Consider the following 18,873-nt stretch of genomic DNA (forward strand, 5'->3'; position numbering starts at 1 on the left):
AGGTAAGTATGCTGAATGGTCTGGCAGTCTTCTGGGACCTGTGACGTGTTCCAGAAGACTGCATGGAGGGAGGGGGAGAGGAGTGCTTAAAGCTAAACTTCCCCTTTTGGGTGGAGCTCCACTTTAAGTGGATGTTTGGTGTTAAACTCAAAAAAATATAGGATATAAAATAAGTGACTCTGCACACTAGTGACAGGATACCCTAACACTTATACCACTTGAAATCAGATGGGTGTGCTGTCCCTTTTAAATTATGACCAAAGCATCAAAACATTTTTTTTTTTCTCAGATATACAAAGGCAAAGTGCAATTAATATTATGTATAGTCCATATAACTGGTGAACCACAAGTGCCAGCAATACTACAGATATTCGATACATCAGATGAACCACAAGTGCCAAGAACCATGCAAATCAGTGCTCCACCACCACAGATAAATCCACCTACTTACCGGGAGGAGTTGACCTCAAAATTAGAAGAGGTTATCTGTGCCAAAATACAGGATAAAGCCTGTCCATATTAGATCTTCCTCTCTGAGCCCCATACAAATGAACCATGCATAATATTAATTGTCCTTTTGTATACTTGAGTGCTGTAAATAAATGTGTATATAATTTTTTTTCTGATTTGTTTTAAAATGTTACTAAACCCAGTAATATAAAAATAGTTCATCCGCCCCACCACAGTGCCCACAGCTTATAAATCATCTTTTTACATTAAAGTATTACCATTATATACCTTCTTGGATGATCTGTATACCACGGTTACATGAGAAAATGCAGTTTCTCCAGTGCTGAGAGTTCAGGAAGGAGGAGATTCCCACTGCAGCCTGTATACACGCCGAAATGTGTGATGTCAATATCATGTGACCTGGCTAGCTCTGATCAACAAGTAAATGTTCTCTCCAGCATAAGACACAACTGATAATGTGCAGGTTGGCTACTCTGCCTGTGTTAGCTGGCCTTCCCCAGATGGACAGGGAAGGATCTGTGCATACAAGATAAAACAGCCCTTTTACACAATGCAGAGGCTTAACCCCCTAAGTTCCGCAGTGAATATAACAAGCATGCTGTCCTGCATATACAGACTGATTTTACTGTTGTGGGTTTAGTAACCCTTTAAAGAGATAGAGCACCTATTTGATTTCAACTGTTAGAAATGTGTTCATTCCAAAAAAAATCCAACCTGCTCCACCGAACGTTCTCATCAATGTGGTTGATAACACAAAAACTGGCCTATCCATGGCCAGCTTTTAGGTGATGATCAGATCACATTTTATGGCAAATTACTGCAGAAAAAAACGTTAAATAACAAAGGATTCACATTCTTTTTTTGGGGGGGGATGTAGCTGTGTTCAGAATTAAGCAATCACATCTAAACTCATGTTAAATAGAAGTCAGTACACGCCTTCCATCATTTTTAAAGTGCCTCTGATTAACCCCAAATAAAGTTCAGCTGTTCTAGTAGGTCTTTCCTGACATTTTCTTAGTCACATCCTACAGCAAAAGCCATGGTCCGCAGAGGGTTTCCAAAGCATTGGAGGGATCTCATTGTTAACCACCTCAATACAGGACACTTACACCCCCTTCCTGCCCAGGCAGTTTTTCAGCGCTGTCACAGTTTGAATGACAATTGTGCTGTCATGCTACACTATAACCATGTGGAAAAAAAAAACGACAATTTAAAAAAAAATACGTTTTTCTTAGTTTCTGTCAGTAAATTTTGTAAATAAGTGATTTTTCCTATTCACTGATGGGCGCTGATGAGGCTGCACTGATGGGGTGGCGCTGATGAGGCAGCACTTATGGGCACTGATTAGGTGGCACTGATGAGGCACTAATATGCCGCACTTATGGGAACTGATAGGTGGGCGGCAGTGGTGGGCAGCACTAATTGCTAGCACTTGTGGGCACTGCTGGCAGTGGTGGGCACACACTTCTTGCACTGGAGGGCACTTAATTGTAATCAGGGCACTGATGATCAGTGCCCTGATTACATCCCTAGATATACTCTGTGAGGAGATGCCACTGATCGGCTCTCCTCTCACTCTGTCAGTGTGAGGCGAGGAGTGCCGATTACCGGCATCTCCGTGTTTACATGTGACCAGCTGTGATTGGACACAGCTGATCGCATGGTTAAAGAGGTTAAAGAGATCAGGGTCGCGCTGTGTCCTAGCAACACGGTGCAGCCATTCTGGGAAGCCATCATATGACGTCCACCCAGAACGAGAGCCGAGCCGCACCGCCCAGTTGTCATTTGACGGTGGGCGGGCGGCAAGTGTTTAAAAGGTGTCCGAAGAAGGGTACAAAAGAATTTCCAAGGCATTAGATATACCATGGAACATCGTGCAGACCGTCATCAAGTGTAGAAAATATAGCACATCAGTGACATTACCAAGAACTGGATGTCCCACCAGAATTGATTAAAAGATGAGAAGAAAACTGGTTAGGGAGGCCTACAGCAACATTAAAGGAGCTGCAGGAATATCTGGCAACTACTGGCTGTGTGGTACATGAGACAACAATCTCCCGTATTCTTCATATATCTGAGCTATGGGGTAGAGTGGCAAGGCAAGGAAGCCTTTTCTTATAAAGATAAACCTCCAAGCCCGGTTAAATTTTGCAAAAACACATCTGAAGTCTCCCAAAAGCATTTGGGAAAATGTGTTTATTGTCTGATGAAACCAAGGTTAAACTTTTTGGCAATAATTCCAAAAGATATGTTTGGCGCAAAAACAACACTGCACATCACCAAAAGAACACCATACCCACAGTGAAGCATGGTGGTGGCAGCATTATTTTTGGGGGCTGTTTTTTTCAGCTGGAACAGGAGCCTTAGTCAAGCTAGAGGGAATTATGAACAGTTCCAAATACCAGTCAATGCTGATAGACTCAGACTCGTACCCAAAAAGAGTGCTGTAATATGTGCTACATATTTTTGGTAGTAAAAATCCCAATTAGCATATATTGATTGGTTTGTGCAAAAGTTATAGCATCTACAAACAACATGGTAGATTTATTGACCTTTTAAATTTTTGATTTTTTTTTTTTAGACTAGTAATGCCCCGTACACACGGTCGGATTTTCCGATGGACATTGTCCGATCGGAGCGTTTTGTCGGAAATTCCGACCATGTGTGGGCTCCATCGGACATTTTCCATCAGATTTTCCGACACACAAAGTTTGAGAGCAGGCTATAAAATTTTCCGACAACAAAATCCGATCGCGTCAATTCCGACCGTGTGTGGCCTGTTCCGACGCACAAAGTGTCACGCATGCTCAGAAGAAATTCCGAGATGGAACAGCTCGGTCGGGTAAAATTAGCGTTCGGAATGGATACAGCACTTTCGTCAGGCTGCAATGTTAAAAATGGTTTAATACAGCGCACTCTCTTCTTCTTTATAATGTGAGAAGAATGAAGTAGTTTTGCTGCTCATATTCACAGACTTCTCACAAACTTATTTCTTTACTATTTATCGGGATTCCCTCAATATATTTTGATTTGTCACATCTGACAACATTATTTTTTTTATTTTTTTAAAGGCAGTTTTTTTTTTCGATTTTAGGTTTGTATTTTTTTCAAGGCTGATCTTTGTTTTATTTTATTTTTAGTTTTACTCCAGAGTATTTTTGTGTGGTTTTTTTTGTGTGTCAAGTTACCACAACACCATTATTATCTTGTATTATTTAATCTCAAGGAGATTGTTTGTTTGGTGTTGGTGTCCCTTGTTAATTTCACATAGTATTTTTGAAATGTACCTGAATCCTCACAAACAAACTGTCCTTTTTGAAGGAAAAAACACATAGGCAAGTATAATTGAAACCAAAAATCCTTTATTAAGGGCTCAGAACCAAACAAAGAGGGAGGCAACACTGGATAAACAGCAGAAATTAGCGAACATCAAAATTGGTGGCCTGAGGAGTCCATATGTAAGGGAGTGCAGTCTGGTCCAGAAGTCCCAGAGATCCGGAAAGCAGCAGATGACATCTGTGTCCCTAGGCTGTGGTACCACAAGAGACTGCATCTTTTGCAAGACCAGACTGGACCCAGGGTCATCACTTTCTGGTCTTCCTTCCACGCTTCATTCCCGGCTGTGGCTCTGCTGTTGATGTGGCAAGAGGACGAGAAGGACCTGGAGGAGGAGGACCATGTGTGAGGTCACAAATGTGGGTATCAGATGATAGTTGGGCCCTCAACCCCTTATTGAGATCTTCCAACATTAATGACTCGCACATGAGTTGTTGGCCCTCCTCCATCCGCTGCATTTTACAGGCAATTATGGCAGCAAAGTCCTCAACAGTGTGTTGTGCTCCCAGGGCCTCTGTAGCCTTCCAAAAGAGGCCTATGGCAGCCTCCTCTAGGGTACTCCTCTTCCTGCCACTTTCTCTTTGCAGGTGTAGGGGAGGGACCTGCATATCAGTCAGCCTGCTCGGCCCGGCCACCTCCTGGTTGAGACTTCCCTGTGTATGAAAAAGGGACATGGTTTTAGTTTTTGCTTCATCAATCACAATCATAAATTAGTACTCCAAACTAACATCTAGTTAACATCATTGATTGGACAACCTGAACTATTTAGAGGAATGCTATACCTGGCTCAAGCTGGGCTCATCCACATGTTGCTGCCTGGAAGGCCCAGGTTGGGTGTCAGAAGCCTCAGCTGGGGGGGAAGGAAGCGTGGAAGGAAGACTGGAGAGTGATGGCCTGGGTTCAGTCTGGCCTGCCAGAAAATGCAGCCTGTCATAGTACCACATCCTGGGGACATAGAGGTCATCTACTGCTCCGGATCTCTGCGAATCCTGGACTTTCTTGCGCTCCCTTAGATATGTACTCCTCAGGCCACCAATTAGGATCCTCAAATAGGTGATGTCTGCCGTGGGGATCACCTGCTTCACAATTTCCAACAATTGATCCAGTGCTGCCTTCCTCTTTGTTTGGTTCTTATAATGTGGGTGGTTGATCTCCCACAGACAAGGCAGCTCCCTGAACATGTCAATGAAGATTGCCATGAAGTCGGTATCGTTCAAGATATCCATTTTCACTGCAAGACACAACACAAGACAAACCCCGACGTTCTTTCTAGTCTATTCCCCGCCCCTTTTCGTTCGGCGCAGTGGGTGAAGAGCACATGGCGGAGTCAGAGTAGGTGCGTGCTAATTACAGCAACGAGGAGGAGGAAAGCCCGGATCCGGAAATGTCCAGATCCAGAAGGAGACGATTTAAGGCCACAAATATGTCCTTTGGGGAGATGTTGGAGATGGTGGACATCCTGAAGAAGGCCGACTATGACGGGAAATATGGACCTTACCCAAACCCCAATATCAGAAAGGCCAAGATCATGGCGAAAGTGGTCAGGAGTCTGCACTGGAATTTCGGGGTACAACGATCGAAAGATCAGCTCAGGAAGCGGTGGTCGGACCTGAAATTAAGAGAGCCCGAGCAGTACAGAAAGATCCGGAGAGTGCTGCAAAAAAGTAAGTAGTTGTGCTGTGTTCCTATTCTTTTTGTCTTTATTACGTTCGCGCTGCTCCATATGCTTTTCTTAAGTGTTGTACAGTTTAAAATGGCAACTTTAATGTTCATGGGCCCATTATTCGTTCGTATCAAACATTTTTCTTTCGGCCTATAAAACACCATTGTTTAGGCCATATGCATTTGCCAACATTTTTTAGGGCCTACTTGTATGAAAAATATTTGGTTGTGTAGATGGGTTTGTGCCTAGAATGAAATGCAAACTAGATTCTGTCTAAGGAGAGGACACTCAGCAGCTGTTTTCACATCTGGACACTGGAGCACTAGTGTGGGACACCAGAACACCCTTTTTATTAGGGGGCCCCACACAGGTGCTCCAGTGTATACTATAGGGGGGTCTCCATCTGTGAAGCTTGTACAAAACAGGTAAAGTATTGAAGCTTGACAAAGGACAATAAAAATGCTATATCTTGGAACTCTGCCAAAATAGACAATTGTACCCCACTTCCAAGCAATGTTTCATCTTTAGATTTCGGCCATCAAATACCTGTGTGCTAATTATACCATTTTTGTTTTACATAGGGGAGAAAAGACTCGGAGGACGCCCCTCATCCAAGGAGACCACAGATCCCCCCCCCCCCCCCCACCTCTGGAAGAAGGGGAAATACCCCCAACCCAAGCTGAGCAGGAGGAGGAAGAAGATGTGGTGGAAATTGGCACCACAACAGGTGAGTGTCTGCGACCACAGACTCAAGTAAGAGATGGATGCCGGCAGATTTTTGATACCTGTTTTTGTTTGGTTTCTCTCTTTTTAGGTGATCGTGATGTTGTGGATCGAGATCCTTTAACATCAGAAAGTGCCCAGATCCTGATCAGGGAGATCATGGGGTGTAATTTAGAATTGGAAAACCTCAAGAAAAAAATCAATGATGTTATTCAAAAAAATAACATCATTGATGTTTTGGGGCGAATTTAAAACCCCTCAAAATCACTTTGTTTTTTTGTGTGCTACAATCTTAAAAATGTTTTAGCGATGCTTAGAAAAGCCAAATTTGGAGGATGCACACAGTGTGCCAACATGTGCTATCTGCCATCACGGGAGATCAATGGACGTGTTTTGGGGGTGCAACCCCTTCCTCAATCATAAAGTAGCTGTGAGGAAGGGGTTGCTCCCCCAAAACATGTCCCTTGATCCCCCGTGATGGCAGCTAGCACATGTTGACATTCGTAAATTGGTGTGCATCTTCCAAATTTGGCTTTTCAAGGGGTGACTTCACCCCATCTGAACGCAATATCAAACACAGTTCCTAAATACTCATGTCTGATATTGCCTTCAAGTTTTACCATATGTGAACTTTGTAAGTTCAAGATTTTTGTCTTTCTTGTTGGTTTTACACATGCCTGTTTTATCTTAAATGGACATTTCTAATTTTGATAATGCCACCCCAAAAATTGTTATACAACAAACATGTTGGTTTGTTTTAAAAACCTTTTCTAAATGCACATGTGATTGTGCAGGTATTAAAAAGATTGTTATCAAGAATGTGTGGATTATTGTCTCAACGCTACAACACTTTTGTGGTGATGTAATTGCTGCTTTCTGTGAAAATAGGGGTTATTTCCTAAGGGCAAATCCTCTTTGCACTACAAGTGCAGTTTCAAGTGCACTTGTAGTGCAAAGTGTCTACGCCTTTAGTAACAATCACGCCATTTTCAGGACTCCCCACATTGCTGTCAGGGTCAGCTAAAACAAACACAAGCAGTAAATGTCACCAAAGATTAGCTTTTTTTTATTTGATAAAGGCTTCACAAATTGTCTGGCATATTGATGGCCCCCCTACCCACAAAGAACTCAAGGTATCGTAACCCGACATCACAGGCACTCAGGGAGGGCAAGCCAGGACGGCCACTTTCAAGCGCCGTCAGGGTTGTTTCATGTAGAATTTCGGCCTCAGGCCCAACTGAGCCAGCATAGTTGGCAGAATGTTGGTGTAAAAAGTTATGTAGAACACGGCATTCCAGGATTATATGATTAAGTTTATACTCCGCCATATGGATGGGTGTCAGAAATAGGCGGAACCGGCTGGCCATGATTCCAAATGTGTTCTCCACCACTCTTCTGGCTCTGGCCAGCCGGTAATTAAAAACCCTCTGTTCCGGGGTGAGGGTCCTCATCGGGAATGGCCGCATAAGATGGTCCCCCAGCGAAATGCTTCATCTGCAACGAAGACGAATGGGAGTCCTTCCACACTGGAGGTGGCAAGTCCAAGCTGCCATTCTGGAGAAGCCTGTAAAACTCCGTCTGGGCGATGACTCCACCATCGGACATCCGGCCATTCTTCCCCACGTCCACATACAGGAAGTCGTAATTAGCCGACACCACCGCCAACATCACAATACTATTGAACCCCTTGTAATTATAATAGTGCGACCCCGAGTTGGGTGGTGGGACGATGTGGACGTGTTTCCCATTAATTGCCCCTCCGCAGTTAGGAAAGTCCCACTGCTGGGCAAAGTGGGAGGCCACAGTCTGCCATTCCTGTGGCGTGGAAGGAAACTGTTGAGGAAAACAAAAAAAATTACTATTTTTGCACATAAACATGGCAAGCAAATTAGACACAAACATTCTTGGCCAACATCCAGATAACCTTTATTAAGGGGAATTTTACAACACCAAAGTATAAGGTACACCTATCATATCCCCCCCCCCCTCTCATGGGCCATTTCTAACATTATGGGGGGGGGGGGGGAATCTTGGACAGGTAACCCTCTCCGCTTCATTGAGAGATGAATGCCTAAATACAGGGTATTACTTGGAACAGCCCCTCCTTAGTTACACTATTGGCAGCCCACTGGACAGGTAAGAAGTGTCCTAATACAAAGATATAAATACACACTGTACACAGTTGAGCACATTTGGACATTCTGCTATTACCTATCAAGATAATAATAGGATACAAAAACTTTAAACAATACCATTTGAAAGTATTCAGGCAGGCCCTTGCACTACATGCTTTGGGGAATTCATCCATACATCTGACCACAAAAGAGGTGGGTATAGTGTGTATGGGTTTGGCAAAGTCAGCAGATAGATGATTGAGGATAGATAGAGAATTGGGATCAGCTGACTTAGCAGTTGGGGGGAGGGAGGGTTACTAAAAATGATTTGGGGACACCACAAAAAAAAGCCTCTGGCACTCTGCCTGAATCTAAAGCACAAATCACATTTCAAAACATTTTAGGGGGTGTTTGGGGTAAAGCACTACTATGGAGCTGATAAAATACATTAAGTGACTACATGAGGTGAATATAGGACAGGAGAGCATGCTGGGGAGGTAAGTGAAGGCAAATATGTATGAAGGACTAAAAAAAATAATGACATAAAAATCCAGCATGCATGAGAACAAAGGGGACATTCACAGCATATTACAATCATGGTAATTAGGGAATGAGGAGAGAAATACAATATATTAGCAAACATTATATACAATCAAATGTGATATTAAAGGATAAAAATCTTACCTTCATATACTCCTTCTGCAGGACCTGGATGATGGCAGAACAGGTCTCCGGGATAATGATACCCAGAGCCTGGGGGGAGATGCCTGTCGAACTTCAAGTCCTGCAGGCTTCTCACTGTCGCCAAGTACCACAGGGTAGCGACGAGCCTCTGCTCCGGCGTGATGGCTTGCCTCATGCAGGTATCCTACCTGCTGATATAGGGGGTCAGCGAAGCCAAAAAACGGTGAAATACGGGGTCCGTCATCCTGAGAAAGTTTCTGAAATCATCAGGATTATTCTCACGGAGCAAAGGCATATGAGAGAACTGGTCACGCTGAAGCAACCAATTCTTGGTCCATGAACTCCTCCCCACCCTGTTCATGGACTGGACTTGTGTCAAGGTCAGGACCCCAACACCAAGCCCCCGCACAGCACGAACTCTACGGGGAGTATGTACACGCAACATGGCTAGAAAACGGTCGGCTGCTCAGAATGCACTGAAGAACAGCTAGGCCTGTGAAGAGCGACCTGAAAAACAGTAATGAATGAACAAGAACACACTGACAAGTCAATGGTACTCGCTGCACGCACTGAAGAGCAGATACAAACCCACAAGCACAAACTGAACCACAGAAAACGATCTGAAAGCCACGAGTCTGAAAAAGCGCAACTCGTCTCACCAAACTTTTACTAACACGAGCTTGGCAAAAGGAGCCCAACGGGTGCCGCGCTTGGTTCTGAACTGGCCTTTTCTAGTCTTTTTGGACGTGGTTGACGTCACCGTGTTGTTGGCGATCGGAAATTCCGACAACTTTGTGCGGCCGTGTATGCAAAACAAGTTTCAGCCAACATCCGTCTGAAAAAATCCTAGGATTTTGTTGTCGGAATGTCTGATCAATGTGCGACCGTGTGTACGGGGCATAATGGCGACGATCAGCCTTTTTTTCTTTTTTTTTTTTGACATTGCGGCGGACAAATCTGACCTTAAGCCCAGGTTCACGCTGTGCTGCGTGAATGACTGAACTCGCACGATTTCACTCCTGCTAGTCAGTCCCGATTTTGGCCGCGATTTCAGACCATCTCTTCCAGGACTTTTGTTCTTTATAATGAATATGGTTCTTAATGGCATTGACTGTATATTTAGGGTCATTGTCCTGCTGCAGAATACATTTGGGGCCAATTGCATGTCTCCCTGATTGTTTGACATGATGGATAAGTATCTGCCTGTCTGTCTCCGCATAAAGGACACCATTGATTCTGACCAAATCTCCAACTCCAATTTCAGAAATGCAGCCCCAAACATGCAAGGAACCTCCACAATGCTTTATTGTTGCCTGCAGACACTCATTGTACCATTCCCCAACCTTTTGGCAAACAAACTGCCTCCTGCTGCTACAACCAAATATTTCAAATTTTCAATCGTCAGTCCAGAGCACCTGCTGCCGTTTTTCTGCTATGTTTTCACTCATAATTGAGTCACTTGGCGTTCCTTGTTTCACTTTGAGGGTAAGGCTTTTTGCCGCAATTCTTCCATGCTGACCACTTCTGGCCAAACTTTTTTGACAGTTGGGTGTACCTGAGTCCCCCCTGGTTTCTGCCAGTCTCTGCAGACTGAAGGGAAGTAAGCATAATATGTCTTTCATTTGCTGCATTAAGATTCCTTAGCTAACCACTGCGTCTCAGTCTTGCCTTTTTTTTTTTTTTTTCTTCTTTAAACCACTTCAGCCCCGGAAGATTTTACCCCCTTCCTGATCAGAGCACTTTTTACAATTTGGCACTGCGTCGCTTTAACTGACAATTGCACAGTCATGCAATGCTGTACCCAAACACGATTTGCGTCCTTTTTTCCCACAAATAGAGCTTTCTTTTGATCTGGTATTATCTGGTGGTATTTGATCACCTCCTGCGGTTTTTATTTTTTGCACTATAAACAAAAAAAAATGCAGCAATTTTGAAATTTTTTTTTTTTATAGTTTTTGCTACAATAAATATCCCCAAAATGTTTTTAAACAAATGTCTTCATCAGTTTAGGGCAATATATATTCTTCTACATATTTTTGTTAAAAAAAATTTGCAATAAGTATATATTGATTTGCGCTATAGCGTCTACAAACTATGGGAAAGATTTATGGCATAATTTTTTTTCTTTTTTTACTAGTAATGGCGCTGATCTGCGATTTTTAGCAGTACTGCAGTGGACAGATCAAACACTTTTTTTTTATACAGCGATCAGTGCTATACAAATGCACTAATTACTGTGTAAATGTCACTGGCAGGGAAGAGAGTTAACACTAGGGGGCGATCAAGGGGTTAAATGTGCTCCCTGGATGTGTTCTAACTGTATGGGGATAGGACTGACTGGGGGAGGAGACTTATCGTTGTTCCTACGTATTAGGAACAAACGATATGTCTCATCTCCATGACAGAACAGGGATTTGTGTGTTTACACACACAAATCCCTGTGCTGTCTCTCGTGCACGCGATCATGGTGGCCGGCGGAGATGGAGATTGCGCCTGCTGGCCACTCGCATTGGTTCCCCCCCCGCCGTGCGCGCCCCTGGCGGCTCTTAAAGGGAATAAGTAATAGGTATTATAAATGGTTATACCGCCCTTCACCAAAAACTAATACCTCCACCGCGCCACTATGTTTCACAAACTGAATGTGAATGTGCTCAAAATCAATCTATACAATAACCACGTGGGGAATTGAATTCCCACACCCACTATGAAGCAGCCCCTTTAAATTATAATGCATATACTAAGTATTTAATCGGAGATGTCTGTAAACTACCCAAATCCTCCCACAGACATCTAGGAAAAAATAAGAGGCGCTTTCAAACAAAAAATCAAGTGTATTATTTGACCACTGATCTGGCTGGTGCATTTACACCTATATACATTTTGTGTAGATTTGTTTATAGATTTCACCTTTGCATTAGTGTTCACATACACATGTGTAGAGGGTCACACCATCACTGTGTTTAATACACTTGATTTTTTGTTTGAAAGCGCCTCTTATTTTTTCCTAGATGTCTGTGGGAGGCTCTTAAAGGGACCCATACGTTGTTTTGCCAAGCTGTGCCAGTCTGACGACTTATATCGGCGTGAGCCGGTCAGCAAGCGGTTAAAAGAACACATCTTGAAATCCTAGTCTGCTTTGAACTCTGCCTGAAAGAGACTTTACTGATGCCTTGTTGCTGTGCTCAGTCTTGCTATGGTGTATGACCTGTGACCTGAAACTGCATTCCATAACCTTACCTTAGTAGCAGAGTTTGGCTGTTCCTTACTCAGTTTTAAGCCTCCAACACAGCTGTTTTTCCGTTAAGGACTGTGTTTCAACCTACATATGAAATTGTTAATCATTAGCACCTGCTTGGTATAATTGGTTAATCATACATCTGACACTAATCCTACAATATCCCTGACTTTGTGCATGTGTACAAAGGGGTTGATTTACTAAAATTGGAAAATCTGCAAAATCTGGTGCATCTCTGCAATAGAAGCCAATCATGTTTCAGGTTTTTTTTTGTTTTTTTTTTTTTTTTTGTCAAAGCTTAACTGAACAAGCTGAAGTTAGAAGCTGGTTGGCTACCATGCACAGCTGCACCAGATTTTGCACTCTCCAGCTTTAGTAAAGCAACCCCAAGGTGTGCAAGTGTAAGAATTGATGCTGGATTTAAGCCAAATGGTAGTCGCACCATGTTTTTGATTTAGATTTTTTTACTCTTTGCTCAGTTTTCATTTTGTAAATTGATAAAAATAAACCAAAATTATATATTTTTGAAAGCATTCTTGCTTTACAGCAATTTCTTCACACCTGCCTAAAACTTTACACATTGCTGTATATGTGTATATATAATCTACAGTGGCAAGAAAGTGTGTGTGTGTGTGTGAACCACTTGGATTTAACGTGTGTTTGTTTTTGGGGGTTTTTTCTTTTTTTCTGCAGTAATATGCCATAAAATGGATCCTCATCTAATTCACACCAATAGACCAACACCATGTGCTTAAGCCGATAACACACAATTCTAATTTCTTGTGTCTTCTTTGAACACACCCATTAAAAATTCAGCGCTGAGGGAAAAAAGGTGAACCCTTGACTTTAATAGCTGATTGAACCTCCTTGGCAGCAATGGCTTCAAGCAAACACTTTTGGCAGCTCTATATCAGACCTACCCGTTAAGGAGGAATTTTCGACCATTCCTCTTTATAAAGCTGCTTCAGCACATGTGTGTGGTGTGCACGGCTCTTGAGGTCATTCCACAGCATCTCTATGGGGGTTATATGCCTGTACAAAAACGTATGTATGGTAGACTCATGTACAGGGATGTTTGCCAGTTCCAGTGATGTCTTCAAGCCTTTAGCTGTTGTGGGTTCTTCCTTATCTTATTGAGGACTTTGCATTGTGCCTTGGGAGCCATCTTGTCTGGGCACCCATTTCTAGGAGTAGTAGCCAAAGTACTAAACTGTCAACATTTATAGATCATGTATCTGTTGACTGATGGATGCCTACATGTTGATACTGCTTTTCCAGATCAACTACTTTTTGCTCTATGTCTTCAGAGAGCTCTGTTTTGTGAGGCATGGTTCACATCAGCTGATGCTTCTTATGAACCGCAATTGTAAAATGTTTTGAGTGTCTCATATCAATCAAAGTGGCTCTAAACCACACCTTCAACTCATTTCATTAATTGAACTCCAGAGCAAACTACTGACTCCAATTAACTTTTAATAATTAGTCTATGGGTTCACTCACATTTTCCTCCAACACTGTTAATACTGAATTGGTGTGTTCCATAGAGACATGAGAGAGAAGTATAGCCAAAGCTATTTTGGCTATGCCTCTCCAAGTGATCACAGGAGTGTAGTTTTTTTTTTTTTTTTTTTTTTTTTTTTTTTTTTTTTCTGCACTCATGTGACCCATTCTCCTCCAACAGCGGGCTAAACACTATCGGCTGACGTCACTCAGCCAAGTCAGGCTTGGGAAAGATCCTGAATTTACAGTCGGGATCTACACAGATGCCTGGACTGGCAGCTGGCTCGGCCTCTCAGCCAGCCGCTCCTGCCTCCTCTACAGCTCAGCGCTCCAGTGAGCACTGAAGGGGCAGAGCAAAGAGCCAGTGACTGCCAACACAAGCCTCTGCTTATTGAAGGCTGAGAACCGAGCGGAGCTTTAGAGTCTTCGAGCAGGCAGGGGATAGATGCCGCATCGGATCAATACTCCATTCATCCACATTGTGTTTTGTCTAATGTGACTTGGATAATAATCTGATCACATTTTATGGCAAATTACTGCAGAAAAAACAGTTACAGTAAAACCTTGGATTGCAAGCATAATTTCTTCCAGAAACATGCTTGTAATCCAAAGCACTTGTATAGCAAAGCAAATTTCCCCATAAGAAATAATGGAACCTCAAATGATTTGTTCCACAGCCATTTATTCATAGGTCCTTCAGTTTATAGTCCATATAAAAAGATTATAGCAATGTGACCAGGTTGTTTAACCCTAAAATGTTCATCCACAAATGGAAGCCTCCACAAGGGGATTAGAAGCAAACTCCAGCAGGAGCTACAGAGCTTTAAAGCGGATGCCCACTGACGTTTGTTTCTTTTTAATTTTTTTTTTCAAACACTTAAAACATCACATAATGACATAGCACACTCACATTTTGCGTTAATTTCCTCCCCAGATGTCCGGTTTCGTTGTAAATAATACGTTTTTTAAAAATGTGGACGGCCGTTTTCATCTTGCTTGTGTGCATTTGAAGCCCGCAAGCATTCACTTCCTAGTTCCAGTGATGCTGAGCTACCAGCATTCCTTGCTGGTTCCCGCGCATGCTCAGTTGTAACGGCGCGGAGCATCGTAAACATCCTAGTTGCCATCCCAACGGGCGGCGTCTTAGGAAGTTCCCACCCCGTTGCGATGTCTAAAGATAGTATACACAGCATGTAAAACGGCCTACAAACGTGACTGACATAATCACGTCACTTCTTCTTTTCAAATCCTGTGAGATTTTGCAACAGACCTCCGCACTGACTCCTGGGAACAATGACACTAGCTCCTAGGAGACAGTGCGGTGCGGCGGAAAATTAAGACAATACCCGCCCATAGCCGCAGGGAGAAAAAAGACCAAAGCACATAATATTCTATGCTGTTGTCTAATATGAATGAGCTAAACTTTGAAAATTGTGTGAACATCCGCTTTAAAGAGGAGAGGCACCTCTGATTGTAGCAATATGTTGCTAAATGTTGTACCTTCATTAACCACTTCCCGCCCGGCCTATAGTCAAATGACGGCCGGGCGGTGGTTCAGTTATATTGACTGGGCGTCATATGACGTCCTTCAGGATAACAGCCGCCGCGCGCCCGTGGGGTGCGCATCGCGGCGATCGGTGAAGCGGTGTGTCAGTCTGACATACCACTACACCGATCTCGGTAAAGAGCCTCCGGGGCGGTGGCTCTTTACCACGTGATCAGCCGCGTCCAATCACGGCTGATCACAATGTAAATAGGAAGAGTCGTTGATCGGCTTTTCCTCACTCGCGCCTGGCAGACGCGAGTAGAGGAGAGCTGATGGGGGGGGGGGGGGGTCTGTGCTGATTGTTTATCAGCGCAGCCCCCCTCAGATGACCACACTGGACCACCAGGGACGCCACTAGGACCACCAGGGAAGTGGGCAACATGTGGATGGCCAGGTATGTACCCCATGGCCATCCACATGTGCAAATTATGCCTGATCTGTGTCTATCAGTGCCCACAAATGGGCACTGATTAGCACCAGTATGTACTAACAGGCATCAGTGATGCCCAACAATGCCACCTATCAGTGCCGCATATCAGTGCCCGTCGGTGCCACCTCATCGGTGCCCATCAGTGCTTGTCAGTACAGCCATATCAGTGCCCATCATTGAACGAGAAAACGTACTTATTTACAAAAAAATTTAACAGAAACAAACTTGTTTTTTTTTTTTTTCAAATTTCGGTCTTTTTTTTTTTTATTTGTTGCGCAAAAAATAAAAATCCCAGAGGTGATCAAATACCACCAAAGAAAAATGATAAAAAATTTGTTTGGGTACAGTGTAGCATGACCACGCAGTTGGCATTCAAAATGTGACTGAATGCTGAATGTTGGCTTGGGCTAGGAAGGTGTCTAAGTACCTGGTATTGAAGTGGTTAAATGTAACCATATTGCTACACTTGGAGGCGCTTCTTCTTTTATACCCAGTTGTGACGTGACACTACTAATATATCAAGTCAAAATTTATTTAAAAATTTTGCTTGTCTTGCAAAATGCTCTCAAACCAAGGTTTTACTGTAATTCTAAGAGGTTCACATACTTGTTCTTGCTACGGTATGTGGGAAATCTATTCCATTCGCTTTGTGAACCTTCCTATGTAACCTACCTGTGCTGCTTCCTCCATATTTATAGGTCATACAACTAGGAAGTATTGGGGATTAAAGGAGACTAGGAAGAAGGCAGAAGTGAGGAATTTAGACAATTATTTTGGGTGGGGTGAACTGGTAAATGTAAAATGTATACACTCTATAAAAGCAGACTGTGTGCTGAACAAGGGAAGGGTCCCTCAAAATGTTGTAAAGCCTAGAGTACAGAAAGGAGTAATGCACAAACCTTAACCCCCAATAACTGGATGTCCTGGGAAGCCACACTTCATCGTATTTCCATGGACATCCTCGGTTCATGTAAGTAAGCTCATTCATAGAAAGAGAAGCCTCTATCACGGCCTCCCAGGATGACACCATAGGAGCTCCATGTGCATAGTTACTATCATTGTCTGTATTGGGTACTATGCCCACCAGCACACTGAATGTCTCTCCCTGTTGCCATAATACATAGCTCTGATCTCTTCTATATAGTACAGGATTCTAGATTCCGGTTCCCCTAAACCCTTAGCGCTCAGACTGCTTGTCTCCAACCTCTCCTTCAGTAGTTGTGTCTGCTGATTTGGATCTTTCTGTAGCCTTGAGGTTTCCTGGTGTCTGCAGCTCCAGTCTACAGCCCTCCCTTGATCGATCTTCAGTGCCTTTTCCTCCTGTACAGTACAGCTGCCATTTCAGACATTTCTATACATAGTGCCATTTTCAGTGTGCAGTTAAAGATGAGTGCGTCTGTGTAATGCTGATTTATCTGAACTTTAAAAAATGACTGGCTATTTATGTTTAAATGCAAAGTCTGTAGTAATCTTTGTACATAGCATTAGGGAGTCTCTGAAGTGTGCAAAACCCATGTTTATTTTAGCCTAAGCACAGTTCAGAATGCAGTGTGCTTTCTATTCAGCATGTCTAGTAAACAAAAGCAGTTTATACTGACCTAAAGACAGTCACAGTATGGCTCTGTAGAGTATTATAGGTCCCCCTAGTTTCCAGTTAATACAGAGAACTTCTTTATTTCTCATAAGGTTATCTTAAACTGCTCTGCCCTGCCTTGTCTCCTGCATCTACTAAGTAGTCCTAAGGAATCTATTCGTAAAGAGGCCTGCTGGACCATTTCTAATATCACGGCTGGAAACAGAGCCCAAATACAGGTAATTTTGTACATATTGCAAATGTAAAACTTTTATATGAGCAGCTAATTTTTATGCAAGGTTTAAAGCAGTACCCATTTTTTTTTTCTTCTTAGGCTGTTGCAGATGCCAATATATTTCCAGTCTTAATTGAAATTTTACAAAAGGCAGAGTTTCGAACTCGTAAAGAAGCTGCATGGGCTATCACAAATGCCACATCTGGAGGCACTGCAGAACAGATTAAGTAAGATACTAGTGTGCATTAAACCATTTGAGCTCCGGAATGTTTTACCCCCTTCATGACGGGCCATTTTTTTGCTATTTAGCACTGCACTATTTTAACTAGTAATTGCGCCGTCATGCAATACTGTACGCAAATTAAATTTATATAGTTTTTTTCACACAAATAGATCTTTCTTTTGGTGGAATTTGACCACCACCGTGTTTTTTATTTGTGATATAAATGAAAAAAAAAATTGTTTTACTTTCTGCTATAAAACATACACCCCCAGCCCCCTGAAGTGGGAGCGACTTACAGGTACATCGCTGTACCTGTAGGAGCTGCCAGTCCACAGTTCAATGTGGACAGATTGTTCTTAATTTAACTAAATAACATTCGGAATTCTGTATTAATGTTTACTTTTTTTGCTATTTCTTTAGGTACCTGGTAAACCTGGGCTGCATTAAGCCACTCTGTGACCTCCTTACTGTCATGGATTCTAAAATAGTGCAAGTTGCCCTAAATGGTTTGGAAAATATTCTGCGACTTGGGGAGCAAGAGGCAAAACAGGGAGGAGATAGTGGCATAAACCCATATTGTGGGCTAATTGAAGAAGCATATGGTGAGTAAGCAGGATTTGGCAAGGAAATATAGTCCATGGGTCTCATTTTGTATTAGAGCAGTGTTTTGAAAATCTGTCCTGCAATACCAAGGAACCAACCAAGAAAGGTCTAAATATCTTAATGGTTACACAGAAGCTTGGCTTATGGCCAAACCTAGTTCAAGCAATTGAACAGGAGATATTTCCCTATAGCATGATTAGCATTTATTTTCAGTTCATTGCATGTCCATTTGAATAAAAATATAAAATATGTGGCGCTAACTCGCCCTGAATAAACTGAGCAAATAAAATCAAGTGCAATAATAGATATGCGATCCATAAATTCTAGAGCACAATAAAGATCAATAAAAAACAATCATAAAGTGAAATCAGGTGCAATAATGATTGACATACAATCCATCAATTCTAAAACACAATATAAAACAATTATAACGTGCAATGAGGAATAAATATAAAGTGCAGTGAGGAATTAGGAATGAAGCCGAAAGCTCATTCAGAATAAGTGAAAAATAAAATAGGAATAATGAAATGACAATGT

The 18,873-nt window shown here is 42.6% G+C and overlaps 1 protein-coding gene across 2 annotated transcripts in view; it reads left to right on the top strand.

Moving 5' to 3' along the window:
• KPNA6 (karyopherin subunit alpha 6) overlaps window positions 1-18,873 on the top strand; it is a 91,939-nt gene that overhangs the window by 66,591 nt on the left and 6,475 nt on the right. For both annotated transcript variants that reach the window (XR_012241662.1, XM_073615381.1), the window contains exons 11-13: window positions 17,389-17,514; window positions 17,610-17,737; window positions 18,154-18,335. Coding sequence is in view for 1 of the 2 variants with exons in the window: in XM_073615381.1 (XP_073471482.1) it covers window positions 17,389-17,514; window positions 17,610-17,737; window positions 18,154-18,335 (436 nt within the window). In the remaining variant the exon portion in view is untranslated. The remainder of the gene's footprint in view (window positions 1-17,388; window positions 17,515-17,609; window positions 17,738-18,153; window positions 18,336-18,873) is intronic.

This window comes from Aquarana catesbeiana, linkage group LG02, assembly GCF_042186555.1.
Source record: "Aquarana catesbeiana isolate 2022-GZ linkage group LG02, ASM4218655v1, whole genome shotgun sequence".
Lineage (NCBI taxonomy): Eukaryota > Metazoa > Chordata > Amphibia > Anura > Ranidae > Aquarana > Aquarana catesbeiana.